Consider the following 13,774-nt stretch of genomic DNA (forward strand, 5'->3'; position numbering starts at 1 on the left):
GCCAAGCACGCACCCACGAGACTGAGACATGTGCTGAGGGGCACCTGGGTGGCTCAGTGGTTGAGTGTCTATCTTTGGCTCAGGGCATGTTCCCGGTCCCGGGATCGAGTCCCACATCGGGCCCCCTGCATGGAGCCTGCTTCTCCCTCTGCCTGTGTCTCTGCTTCTCTCTCTGTGTGTCTCTCGGTGTGTCTCATGAATAAATAAATAAAATCTTTAAAAAAAGAGAGAGAGAGAGAGAAGTGGGCTGAACCATGAATGCCCTTTAGCCCCTGTCTCTCACCCACGTCAGTACGGTTTAGTAAGCAAGGCTGTACCTAGGATCACACAGTGTCCATGTGATCTCAAATGGGTTTGAAATACACTAAAATACATTATCGAAGACCAACACACAGAGAGTGAATTCTAGACACTGTTTTACTTGTGTCCAAGGAGAACCAATCAACAGTGCTGACTAAACGAGTCAAAGGGAAAAAAGCTTCTTACGGTCAGAGGGAAAACCTGCAAAGACAAAGTGCTTTGGATTTTAGGTAGGAAATGTACAGACACATTTTATATGTGCAAACCTGTACATAAAACGTTGAGCTGTGGAAAATGTCACGTAGAAGAACGTGAGTATCTTTGTGTTTGAAAATACCATTTTGCCGAGCTGCCAGACTGAGGCTGTGTTATATAAAACAGCCCACATCAGGGTTAGTTTCGAACCTGTTAAAATTGAATCTCAAAAGCAACACTAAACTTGTATAACTTCATATTCCAATTCAGTTTAAAGAGTTCACTTCTGGGGGGTGCCCTGGTGGCTCAGCCGGCTAGGGGTCAGACTCTCAATTTAGGCCCAGGTCATGATCTCAGGGTGGTGAGATCAAGCCCCATGTCGGGCTCCACACTCAGTGCTCAGTGTGGGGTCTGCTTGTCCCTCCCCCTCCCCCTGCCCCTGCTTGTACTCTCTCTCAAATAAATACATAAATGGTTCACTTGTGTCATGCTCACCATGCCAGTTTTCTTCTAGAGAGGATACTACTCACATTATTGGAAGTGCAGGGTGACAAGAGTGTTTTTTTTGTTATTGTTGTCATTTGCTTTTGTTGTTGCCATTGCATTTAACTGAATGAGGATGCGTGAGTTTTCATCTTCAAAGCCCCGTGTGCAACTCCAACCCACTCCGTCTCTCTCCCTCTCTCTGGTCCCCAAGCACAGTCAGTGTGACACACACACACTCTCGTTACGGAATGAGACGGCCAGCATTCCCCATTGTTAGGTGTGACACAGGGCAGACAATGAAACCAGATCTTTGGCTTTGGGCTCAGGACATGGCCCACAGCAACTTAGCACTTGAACAAAATGAACACAGATGCTCTTGTTTTGTCTTCAAAGCCTCACAAAGTCTCAGGGCGCTCAGGACTCAGTCGGTTAAGCGTCTGCTTTCAGCTCAGGTCACGATCCCAGGATCCTGGCATGGAGCCCCACGAGTCCCCACGTTGGGCTCCCTGCTCAGCAGGGAGTCTGCTTCTCCCTCTACTCCTCCCCCTGCTCATGTTCTTGCTCTCAAATAAATAAAATCTTTAAAATAATAATAATTTAACTACTACATGCTAGCAGCCAATATGCCAACCTTATATGACTTTCTAGAATAGCATTGCCCAAAAGAACTTTCTTAAAGCTCTTAAAATGTGGCTAGAATGACTGAATATAATTTTATTAAATGTAATTACAATGTTCATTTTAACAGCTATATGTAGCTGAGGTCCGCATATTGGACAGTGTAGTTCTAGAACCAGCACCTTTCTGAACCTTTACTTTTCCTTGAATTTCTCTCTTTGACAAAAAGTACAAAAATGGTAACTTACAGATACAGCAAGAGTCCTTGTTTTCCCCATCCTCACCCTGTAACTCCCCCTGCCCTTTCTATCATTCCTCCCTCAACCCAAGTTCTCTAGAGTTTTCTTGGGCCAAATATTATTTCTAATAACAGAGTTTTCTCACTCCAGTTATAATCACAAATCCCTCTGGGGGAAAAGTCTTATACTGAAACAAATGGCCTATCAAAAGGTTTCAGAAAATTGCTTTTTAAAAACTCTTTGGAGTGGATTGTGCAGGGAAATGAAGTAAGTATCAGGTTGGTTTGAGTAAGTTATCACATAAGCCCCAGGAGCTTCAGGGCATGTTTTGAGAAGGCTTTTTTCACTGCTCCCAAATAACGGACAAATTGTTGATATAATGAGTGATCGAAGGAAGGGCTGGTCAGCAGCCTTCAGAGCAGGAAGGCCTCTGCAGGGAGTAGAATAGTAATCAAGGCTTCCCGAGAGCAGGGAGCAAGCAAGCAGGAGAAAAACAAGCTTCTCCTTCATGGATAAGGCAGCTCCTGGGTATGGTTCCAGCAGTTTCCCAAACTTTAATGTGCATGCACACCATGTGGGGAATCATGTTAAAATGCAGACTCCCATTCAGTGGCACCAGTGATGCTGAAGCCACTGGGACAGAGACCACACTTTGTATAGTGAGGCTTCAGGCCACAATGCTCCGGAAGTTCATGGAGACCATCCCTTGAGAACAGCCAGCAGTGGGTTCCAGTGCCTGGACTCCCAGCCCACTCCTGCCTGCTAGTTTCTCTTGAAATGATCATCCTGAAGCCTATCTTCTAGGAAATCAGTCCGGCTTCATAAATGAACCCACTGCAATCGGCAAGCAACAGAATGTTGTGAAGTTGCCAAAACCCAACCAAACGCAGAGGACCAAAACCCTGAGCAAGCATCTCTCCTAAGTCTAAGTGAATGCATCCGCTCCATAAATTCACCCTGGCTCCTAAGGGGGTTGTGCTAGGTGGGGGAAAGTACTAGGAAGCCTCTCTTAGCACAAATCTAAGCCCCATCTTCCAGTCTTGTTTTATCAGTAATAATGTTGATGTTTTCATTTATTTCTTCTTGTTTCCCGCTAATTCAGTCTTAACTGGGGATGGAATGGGTATAATTTGCCCTCTGAAACCACTTTACCTGCATCTATAAGATTGAGGATATGAGGGACACCTGTGTGGCTCAGTGGTTGAGCCTTTGGGTCAGGTGTCATGATCCTGTCAAAATCTTTAAAAAAAAAAAAAAAAGGAAAAAAAGAAAAACAGAGCTATAAGCTGTTGATCCTTTATACATCTAGTGTGTTGACTTTTGTCAATTTCTGAAAAGCAGTTAAATTCATAGTAAAAGAAGAAATCTTTGCTATTACAGAGAAAAACTTTGGATATTCATGTCCTTCAGACATCCTTAAGGAAGGAGGGATGCCTGAGTGGTTCAGTGGTTGAGCATCTGCCTTTGGCTCAGGTTATGATCCCAGGGTCCTTGGATCGAGTTCCACGTCGGGCTCCCTGCATGGAGCCTGCTTCTCCCTCTGCCTATGTCTCTGCCTCTCTAAGTCTCTCATGAATAAATAAAATCTTTTTTAAAAAATGAGGATATGAGCACTCCTACACTTCTTATTTTTGTGAGGATTAAGTTAATGCACAGGCATTTAGCACTGTCTGCATCTGACAGGTGCTTACTAAAACACAAATTGTTATTACAGACACATTACAATGTTTGTTTCGTAAATAAGTACAGATCGGTCTCCAGTAAGGACAGTCCTCTTGACCTCCAGACCCAATGCCTGCTTGATAGTTCCGCTAGAAGCAAATTTTCATCTTTTCTCCAAAATCAGTTTCTCCGCATCTTCTGTCAGAGACGACCAACCCAGAGCTATTTTTTCTGCCTCCATATCCAGGTACTGACACTTTTCAATTCTGCCTTCACAAAACCTCTTGAATTCTTCTGTCTTCATTGCCCCCACCCTTGTCATCTTGGGGTAACCCCACCTTGGGCTCCAGCAATAACTTCTCACCAGTCTTCCTGCCTCCCTCTCTCTTCTTCCCACCTCCACTATAGAAGTGGCCTCCAAGTTGGTCTTTCCTGAGCACCACTGAAGAAATTTGAAACAATTCCAATAAGCAGTTCCAAAGACTTTTTTTTAAAGCAGTGGCAGCATTGTTGGCAATAAGCGCATGTCTTCCTAAGGGGCTACTCGGGAAAAGTACACACACATGCACCCTGACCCTTACAAAATTGCTCCACGATCAATCATGGTAGTTTTTTTTATTTAAATTTGCCAACATATAGTAGAACACCCAGTGCTCATCACGTCATGTGCCCTCCTTAATGCCTGTAACCCAGTCACCCCATTCTCCCAACCTCCACCCCTTCTGCAAACCCCTTGTTTCCAGAGTTAGAGGAGTCTCTCATGGTTCGTCTGCCTCTCTAATTTTACCCCCACTCAGTTTCTCCTCCTTCCCTTATGGTCTCTTTCACTATTTCTTTCTATTGTCTTTTTCTGACTGACGTATATCACACAGCGTAATACCCTCCCATTCCATCTATGTCGATGTAAATGGTAGGTATCCATCCAATTATGGTACTTTAGAACCACTTCACAGGTACCATGTGAGAGAAATGCAGACAGACCTTCGTGGCCTCATCTGTACTCAGGGAGCCCCTATGAGGGCTAGATGGTGAGGCATTAACAGTTCAGTCTGTTGAGGGAGAGAGTTAAGATTCAGGTCAGATGAACCTGTTTCTCTGACAGCACTGGCTTTGTTTAGGTTTTTCCTTTACATATTTGCTGTTACTGTGTCATCAAGGAAAAACCATTGTTTCTATTTCTTCATTACCTGCTAGGGATTTTAGGGCCTAATATTATTTTGGAATTCATCTAGTTCAAAATAAAGACTACCAAAGAAGCAAGTTTGCTTGAACATAGCAGTGACACTTGAGATTGAACATGTTCTATTTCTGAGATTTGAAGGTCATGAAGTTTGAACCCAGTTGCTAGTTCCCTGGCTTAAAACAATTCCTCCACTCCACTAGGTGGCACTTGAGCCATGGTAATGCTGAGACAGCTGGGTGTTTAGGGTCACACCCCATCGGCCGAAAGAGACTACTGGAATTTGGGAGGTGTGCCATCACATCCCTACCCAATCATAACAAGCATGTCACTCCAGAACCGAGTATTAAAGGCAAGAATAGGGATCCCTGGGTGGCTCAGTGGTTTAGTGCCTGCCTGCCTTTGGCCCAGGGCGTGATCCTGGAGACCTGGGATGGAGTCCCACGTCAGGCTCCCTGCCTGGAGCCTGCTTCTCCCTCTGTCTGTGTCTCTCATGAATAAATAAAATCTTTAAAAAATAAAATAAAGGCAAGGACAAAATACTTGGTTATCATCAAAGCAATAGCAGAAAACCAAAGGTGACTTGGAAGTTAATTCCACCTAAGAATCTATGTCATGATTCTCCGTAGTTCCACTGTTTAGTTCCAGGCCCTCACCCCCTGAAAATGATCGCTCCTGCAGGGTGACTGCCCCCAAGTCCCCCTGGCTTAGCACCTGGTCCCTATCTGCAGGCTCATCACTGCTAAGATCCCCACCTTCCCTCTGAGCCCAATTCTCCAAGGGGCTATCTTGTGAGGATTCAGAAGCCATTCATTCATTCAGGCTCTTAACTCATCAAGCAGAAGTGGCTCACTGCCAAGCCTCAGTTCCCATAGCCAAATACCAAATTAAAACAAGGCTGCCATCCTCTTTCTTCTTCTTCTATCAGCTTATGAACCAATTCTGAACTTTGGAGGGCAGACACTGGACACTTCCACGGATGTTAAAAACTTCTAGATTTCCCAAGCAAACAAATCTTGAATCTGGGCAGGTTTTCTTGACGTCTCCTTCCTCAAATAAGGAATTTTTTTAAATTAATTTTTATTGGTGTTCAATTTACAACATACAGAATAACACCCAGTGCTCATCCCGTCAAGTGTCCGCCTCAGTGCCCGTCACCCATTCACCCCCACCCCCCGCCCTCCTCCCCTTCCACCACCCCTAGTTCGTTTCCCAGAGTTAGGAGTCTTTATGTTCTGTCTCCCTTCCTGATATTTCCCAACATTTCTTTTCCCTTCCTTTATATTCCCTTTTCACTATTACTCAAATGAGGAATTTTAAATAAAACTATAGTTGGCAGACTTGACCTTTTTCGCTGGGAGATTAGGGAGTTCTCCTTGGGAGTAATGAAGTATCCATCACCCACATAGTTTGAATTGTTCTACTCTCCACCAAATAGTAAGTTTCCCTGCAAGGGTTATTCTGGAAGCAGAGAGTAAACTATGTTTGATCTTCCAATTAATCCATAATGTGCCTCCTGGAGGCAAGCCATACAGATCACTTCTAAAACCTGGCCCAACTTCTGTTTTTTGGCCACTTCACTATAGCAGGACAATCTTCAGGTACATTCTGCCAAATGTTCTCTGCAAGGAGGGGCACAGAGGCAGAAGATCAAGTGATGGTGGTGGGAAAGGATCACAATTGCTCTTCCATGAAATCTGTTTTAAGGGCAATCAGTACAAGATACACTCCCAAGGTACAGAAAGAACCTCCATAATTATTTGTGATTATTTATGAAAGGTACATTATTAAAAAAGAGAATTTCTTTAAAACTTCAGTTTATGCCAGTGTTCAGGGTGATGAGCCCCTGAAGTTTATTAGATACAGTAATATAAGGGGTTATTTTATTTAAAAACTAACAAATGTCCTTGGATTCATTGTGTTTGAGATGTCTGATCTCACAGTGGCTGGCTACAGTAGAAACAGAAGGCCTAGAATCTGGACTTGGCTCGAACATCAATTTCACTATTTGGGCAAATCCCTTCCCCTCATGAGATTTTAGTCACCCCATATGCAAAGATTTGCATTGCACTAATTGCTATGGGTTCCCCTGTGACTGTATTTTGCTCACCTCTCTAATATCAAGATAGGAAAAAAAAAACAATAAAAGCAACAAAATCTAACTGGTCACTTCTGCTATTTAAGTTGAAAAGCCTCAGAATCGAAGAATGATAAAGAACAGGACAGTGACACACTGCACACACCGGACACAGCCACCACCAGCCTCTTTCTCAGCACCACACTTCTGATCAAAGACCAGAGAACTGTGGATTCTTAGCAGATGTTCCTTAATCTAAACTGGCAGTTCTCAATTTGTGAGGATCTCAAGATCTCTTTATACTTTTAAAACCTGAGGACCCCAAAAATCTTTTGTGCATCATACCTGTAAATTATTTACTGAAAGCACCATATACTCCCTGACTTCTAACTATACTGCAAAGCTATAGTAAGTAAAACAGTATGGTGTTGGCATAGAAACAAGACCTACAGATCAATGGATGACCTAAAGATCAATGGAACAGAATAAAGAACACAGAAATAAACCCATGAGTATATGGCCGACTGATTTACAACAAAAGAGCCAAGAGTATACACTGTGGAAAGAACAAGTCTCTTCAATAAATGGTGCTGGGAAAACTGGACAGCCACATGCAAAAGAATGAAAGTGGACTCCTATCTTATACCATATACAAAAACTAACTCAAAATGGATTAAATAAAAGCCCTGAAACCATGTAACTCCTAGAAGAAACATGGCCAGTATGCTCCCTGGCATAATAGGTCTTGGTGAGGATTTTTTTTAATCTGACACCAAAAGCAACAAAAGCAAAAAAATAAACAAGTGGGGCTACATCAAACTTAAAATAGCAAATGAAACCATCAACAAAATGAAAAGGGAAGCTACTGGATGGGAGAAAATATTTGCAAATCATCTATCTGGTAAGGGATTCATACCTAAAATATATAAAGAACTCAATACAACTCAATAGCAAAAAAACAAACGATTAAAAATGCGCAAAGGACCTAAATAGACCGATGGCCAAAGGGCACATGAAAAGATGCTCATCATCATTAATTATCAGGGAAATGCAAAACAACACCATAATGAGACATCACCTCACATCTGTCAGAATGGTTAGTAATCTAGAAGACAAGAAATAGTAAGTGCTGGCAAGGATGTGGAGAAAAAGGAACCCCCATGCACGGTTTGCAGGAATGCAAACTGGTGCAGCCACTATAAAAAAACAGTATGGAGTTGCATCAAAAAATTAAAAATAGAACCACCATATGATTCAGCAGTTCCACTTTAGGGTATTTACCCAAAGAAAATGAAAACACTAACCCCAAAAGGTATCTGCACCCCTATGTTCACTACACTATTATTTACAATACCCAAGATGTGGAAGTAAACCCAGATAATCAATGGATGAATAGATAACAATGTGATACACACACATGTCCACATGCACGCACAGAATATTATTTGCCCATAAACAAGAATGTTTCCTTCTTAAGTACTCTCAGTCTACAAGTAGTGGCTCCTCTCTACATCTGTTAGTCCTATATTCTTTAGAGTTGTCTTTGCCCCTCTTAGTAATTAATCTCCTGTTACTAGTTAATAATTCTTCATATTAAATTTCCTTGTTCAAATTACTGGTACAGTTTCTTTCTCTTGATTGGATCCTGAACCCTAAATGATACCATCATCATCTGTAAAACTTAAAAGAGAATGCCTATTTCCTAAATCACTAAGAAAATTAAAGCCCAGGACATTACAGTCCATTTAGGAAATGAGAGGAATCAGTGAGAAAGCATAAAACATGATCACAGAAGACCAAAGTCAGTAATTAACATAAAAGCAAATGGATTAGTCTCCCCTATTAAATTGCAAAAACTCTCCAAATGGGCTGAAATATAAAATCCAGCAAGACATGCTGTTTAGAAACAAACAAACAAAATTATATAAAAGTTAAAAAAAAAAAAACTTATCAAGCAAATATAAACAAAAAAAGAATATTTCAATCTCAAAGAGGTAAATTTCAAAGCAAAAGTATAAAGGAGAAAAAGAATAACTTTATAGACTAGTTAAGTCTTCTTATGACCCTTAAGAGACCTAAGGATTTACATACTAAAAACAGTATCAAAATATAGGAAGCAAAAGCTCTAGACAGACAAGATGAAATTGAGAAAAAGAACTATCTAGGAAACTTTAAGACAACACTATTAGTCTATGTAGTTTACACCCCAAAATAAGAAAATATAATTGAAGTGGTTGAGTGAATGTCCATCTCTGTCCCACACAAACAATAAAGCTTCACTTAAAACATCCAATTTTTTTTTTAATGCTGGGCCCCCAAAACCTCAATTCTAAAAAGCAGAAACTACAGAAGACATATTTCTTTGCTACAATGTAAAAATGCTACAAGTAGCAACAATTAAAAAAAAAAAAGCCAACCACACAGAAATTTTTAAATATTCTTATTTAACCAAAATTTTCAAACAGAATGATAAACTACTTAGAAAACAAGACTCAACAATGTAGCTGGGATGTGAACATATTTGAAATTAGAGATAATCAAAACCCTTCATTAGTATACAAATAAAAACAAAAATTAAACATCAGACTCAAAAAGTTACAAGGCAAAAAACTCTACAGAAAACAAAAGAAATACATATAAATGAGAAATTAATATATTTCAAAACAAATCACAAGTGATAAATCCAAACACCAGATTTTTCTGAAGGGAAAAAGATTACCTTTAACAAGTCAAATCAAGAAAAAAATAAGGAATGGTAAAACTAAGGTCAATTTCTTATAACTTAGAAGTAGCAAACTTAATATAGATTTCTTACTCTCTATTAAAATTCTCTGCAAATAAGTGAGTTAAATTTCAACAAAATTAAGTTTTCAGGAAAAAGTATAAATTAGTTAAATCTAGCAAATAGCACAAAAGGAGAAATACATTTTAAAACAAAATTTTAAAATCAAATTTAAAGATACTTGAATTTAAAAACAGATAACACAGTTGCAGAAGAAATTATCAAGAAATTACTTCCCAAAAGGGGGAGTAACTTTCAATTCAAAAGTTTCATGAAAGCCATCCTTCAATCTTTAATGGAACAAATCACTCCAATGATATAACTGCTCGATGCAAAGAAAAATATACACAGTTATCCTATCGACCTTATACAGCTAGCAAAATCTCTATGTCAAAAATTAGACTGGGACACCTAGGCAGCTCAGTAGGGTGAGCATCCGACTCTTGATCTCAGCTCAGGTCTTGATTTCAGGGTTGCAAGTTCAACCTCTGCATTTGGGCTTGACACTGGGTGCGGAGCCTACTTCAAAAAAAAAAAAAAAAAAAAAGACAACAGCCCAAAAGACTAAATTCACTTACATAAAAATGCAATTTTCCTGAATAACCTATTAGCAAATCAAATTTTATAGGGCCAATAGGCAGTCACATTTTAGGAGACATGCATCGCAGAACATCACATACTTCACAACTAATTTTCCCAGAAAAATAGATATAAAAATAGGGAGGATAAAATGGTTGGACAGCGTAAGTCTACACTTGCTGTTATGCTATTTTTTCTTTGGAGACTGTGTTTTCTTATCTCAGCATTATTTCTAATATTTCAAAGAGGAGATCTCACTCATGCTGGTGTTTTTATTGGCTCTATATCATATTTAATTTCTGTCCCAAAGTTGCTGAGACTTAAACATGCTTTTCAACACTAGTTTTAACATGACCACATAATGAATGCCTGTAGGAGAGTAAGATAAATGTGAATGTGGAAACAGTTACCAAAATCACACTCGAGAGTGCTGCTGGTAAGGAACCCTGCCTGGGTTTTATGGGGTACAAAGATGATGGCAGAGCTATTTACCAGTTATAGCTGCACTAGTATGTGCGTTACTTCAAATTTTGAAAACAAAGTGAATCTACATTATTAGGTCAACAATTCTAAATCCATATGATTCAAGTCTACAAAGATGCAAGTAAAATGTAAATCTTACCAAAAAAAAGTTTTTGTAATTATTCTACCTGACTCCAGGGTTTCAAATACGGTTTAACACTGGAAGATCTATTGATATGTCATCAACAAATTAAATGGGGGGGGGGAGGGGAGGTGACCTGTGATCATCATCTTAAGAGATATCCAAAAAGCATATGCAACAAAATTCCAGAGCCAATCCTGATTCAAATTCTTTAGAAACTAAAAAAGGGGGGATTATTTCCTTTCTAGATAAAGAACTCAAAACAGCCAGCCACAAAGTAAAATACTATGGACATTCCCATTAAAATCAGAAACAAAACATCCACCATCATCACTCTTATTTAACACTGTTCTAAACATTTCTGCCAACAAAACATGCAACAAAAATTAAACTAGAAGAAACACTATCATAATTCACAGATATCAAAATGTTTTCTAGAAAACTCATGCGAAATTACCAAAAAAGTACTAGAATTCAGTCACTAGATACTAGAAAAATATATAGTCTGATGAGACTACAGAATTACCACCACTCAAATCTTTGCACCTGTCCCCACCAGGACTGCCTCTGTCTTGGTTTGAGAGTATTACTGTTTGCCTGAATTCCCATTTCATGTTCCTCAACTAACTGCCTTCCCTGTCTTCAGCCTGATGAGACTTTATACAGTGTTTCTAAACCAACTCTAATCATGTCATTCCTTTGCTCAGAATCTTCTCATAGCTTCCCATAATAGAATAAAATCCCTATTTCTTACCAAGGCCTTATAAATATGCCCCTAATATATACCTAGGCCTTACTCAGATGCCATCCTTGACACTTTAGCTACATTGTCGTCCTTTCTATTCCTCAAATGCTCCAAAGGGGCTTTGTGCTAGTTCTTCTCTCTGCTGGCACTGCTCTTGAGTGGCACCAGAATGGCTCCTCCTAAGATGTTAATCACATCTTATCTTAAATGTTACCTCCTCAAAGAGCTCTTCTGACCATCCAGCCTAAAGTAGCTACCCAGTCGCTATCTCCCATCACCCTATTTTAATTCCCTCTTTAGAATCAAAGTTCATGATCTGATACCATTTTCCCAGTATACTGAGTATCTCCTCCCACTAATGTCACCTCCATGACAGCAAGAAGTTTTTAACTATTTATCTCCAACACTTAAATGCCTAGCACATAAGAAGGGTCACTCAACAAATACCTGAATTTTAATCGCCTAAAATTCCCAATAGACTATAAGCACCACAAAAAAAAGGAGTCCTATCACCACAACTCTGACACTGGGTATATAGTTAATAAATATCTGATGAATGAATGAATGAATGAATGAATCCTTCTTTCCCTCCTTTTAGTCCCTAGGATTCTTAAGATTGGGAAATTTGCCTGGAGAGTCCAACATATTGTTGTAGCCAACTAATAGATGTCCCAAATGATTTTATGTGAATTATAAAGTCAGGTCTTCTCACTCCTACCTATTCCCCAAATTCTACACTAGCCTAATTAAGATAAACACAAACCTTTAATAAAGCCCAACAGCCTTACTGAAATTAATCTTTAACATGCCTTTGTCAAAAAGACATTTACAAGAAAAGAATTGGTCAAAAAAAATTGAACCTTTTGAGTCCTAATCCATAAATTGTGTAAGTAGCTGGGCAGAGAAGAGATATTCCCTAAAGTTATACTGGAAAAAAACAACAACTGAGGTGTTAAAATGTTAAACTATCTTGTCAGTGTAATGAGAATGAGTACTCTATGCTACAACTAACAAAACCACAAAATGACTCCTCTTAAGGAATTAAGATACTGAATCGCCATTTTGATTACCCAAGAGTTACTCATTAAATATGACACAGAGGACATACTTGCTGTTTTGTGGGCACTCTAAGTATGTAATTACTTGAAACAAAAGGCTACACTCTCAATTTTTTATATTTTGTTTTTATTCAAGAGTTTACTCACAGGCAGCACTTTAAAATCAGGCTTTTAAAATTAAAGGCCAAAACTAAAAAAATTTTGCAAATATGACACTGCTAAAAGAATGATCGTCTTAATAATTTAAACCCTAAAATGTCCTGTGGAGTTAAAGTCTTTATACATAGACTGTGTAAGATCAATATCATTTAAAATAAACAACTGAAAAACCACAGATTTGGGCAAATTTGTCAATGAAGATAATCATCAGTTTCAGCCTTCCAGAGTATGAAAACCAGCAATTAATTCATCTTGTGACAGAATATAAACTATGCTTCAGAATTTGGACTTTAAAGTCTCTTTCTCCAGCAGCAAGTCAGCATATCTATGCTGAAGTTCTTTTTCTCTTTCCTGTTGTCGCTGAACATCTTCTTTCAGACACTTGAAGAGACAAAAATATTAAGTAATTAGCTCATATGAAAGCACAGTGAAAATTAAAAATACCTTATCATCTTACAAACAGCTAAGTCATGACTCTTAAGAGTCTAAGTATTCCGTCAGAGAAAGAAGTAACTACTTGTGCTATAAAAACTTGTACTGCAACCATTCTTTGGTCAAACGACTATCATCTTGATTTTAGCAGACTAAAATCTCTGCTGCCATCTCAAACAAACAGCCACTATTGTCCTATCAATACCCACAAGTGCACTTCAGTAAGCCCTGACTGCTCTTTATCTGATCAGTGACTATTATGCACACTTGGGAAATAAAGTTACATTAAATAGGGCCAAAGGAATTCCATGCTTTAGAATGACCAGCTATATTTCTAGCATCCTAAATTATAAAACAGACACTGGTTTAATGTACCTCAGAGAGCTATAAGAATGGGATGCAATTAAGTTTCAGGGGCACAAATCACAAGGGTTATTCTATTCCTCAGTGTATCGATATATAAACCAAAAATAAGTAAAGGAAAAGCCACTGTATCCACCATAGGCCTGGTCTATCCATTTATACACAGACAATTCTAGATAAGAAAGTCAAAAACTTCAGGCTCTCACTGAGAAAAGCCAGACAGTATCAACTTCAGAGGTAGACTGCACAGGAAAAAAAAAAAAAAACAGAAAGCCCTGGTAATTCTTTGCAGTTC

The 13,774-nt window shown here is 39.1% G+C and overlaps 1 protein-coding gene across 1 annotated transcript in view; it reads right to left on the reverse strand.

Moving 5' to 3' along the window:
- Positions 1-9,201: 9,201 nt before the first annotated feature.
- CDC5L (cell division cycle 5 like) overlaps positions 9,202-13,774 on the reverse strand; it is a 43,895-nt gene continuing 39,322 nt past the window's right edge. Inside the window, exon 16 of the mRNA XM_041771185.1 lies at positions 9,202-13,065. Coding sequence (XP_041627119.1) covers positions 12,961-13,065 — 105 coding nt within the window. The 3' untranslated portion in view covers positions 9,202-12,960. The remainder of the gene's footprint in view (positions 13,066-13,774) is intronic.

Source organism: Vulpes lagopus, chromosome 1, assembly GCF_018345385.1.
Source record: "Vulpes lagopus strain Blue_001 chromosome 1, ASM1834538v1, whole genome shotgun sequence".
Taxonomy (NCBI): domain Eukaryota; kingdom Metazoa; phylum Chordata; class Mammalia; order Carnivora; family Canidae; genus Vulpes; species Vulpes lagopus.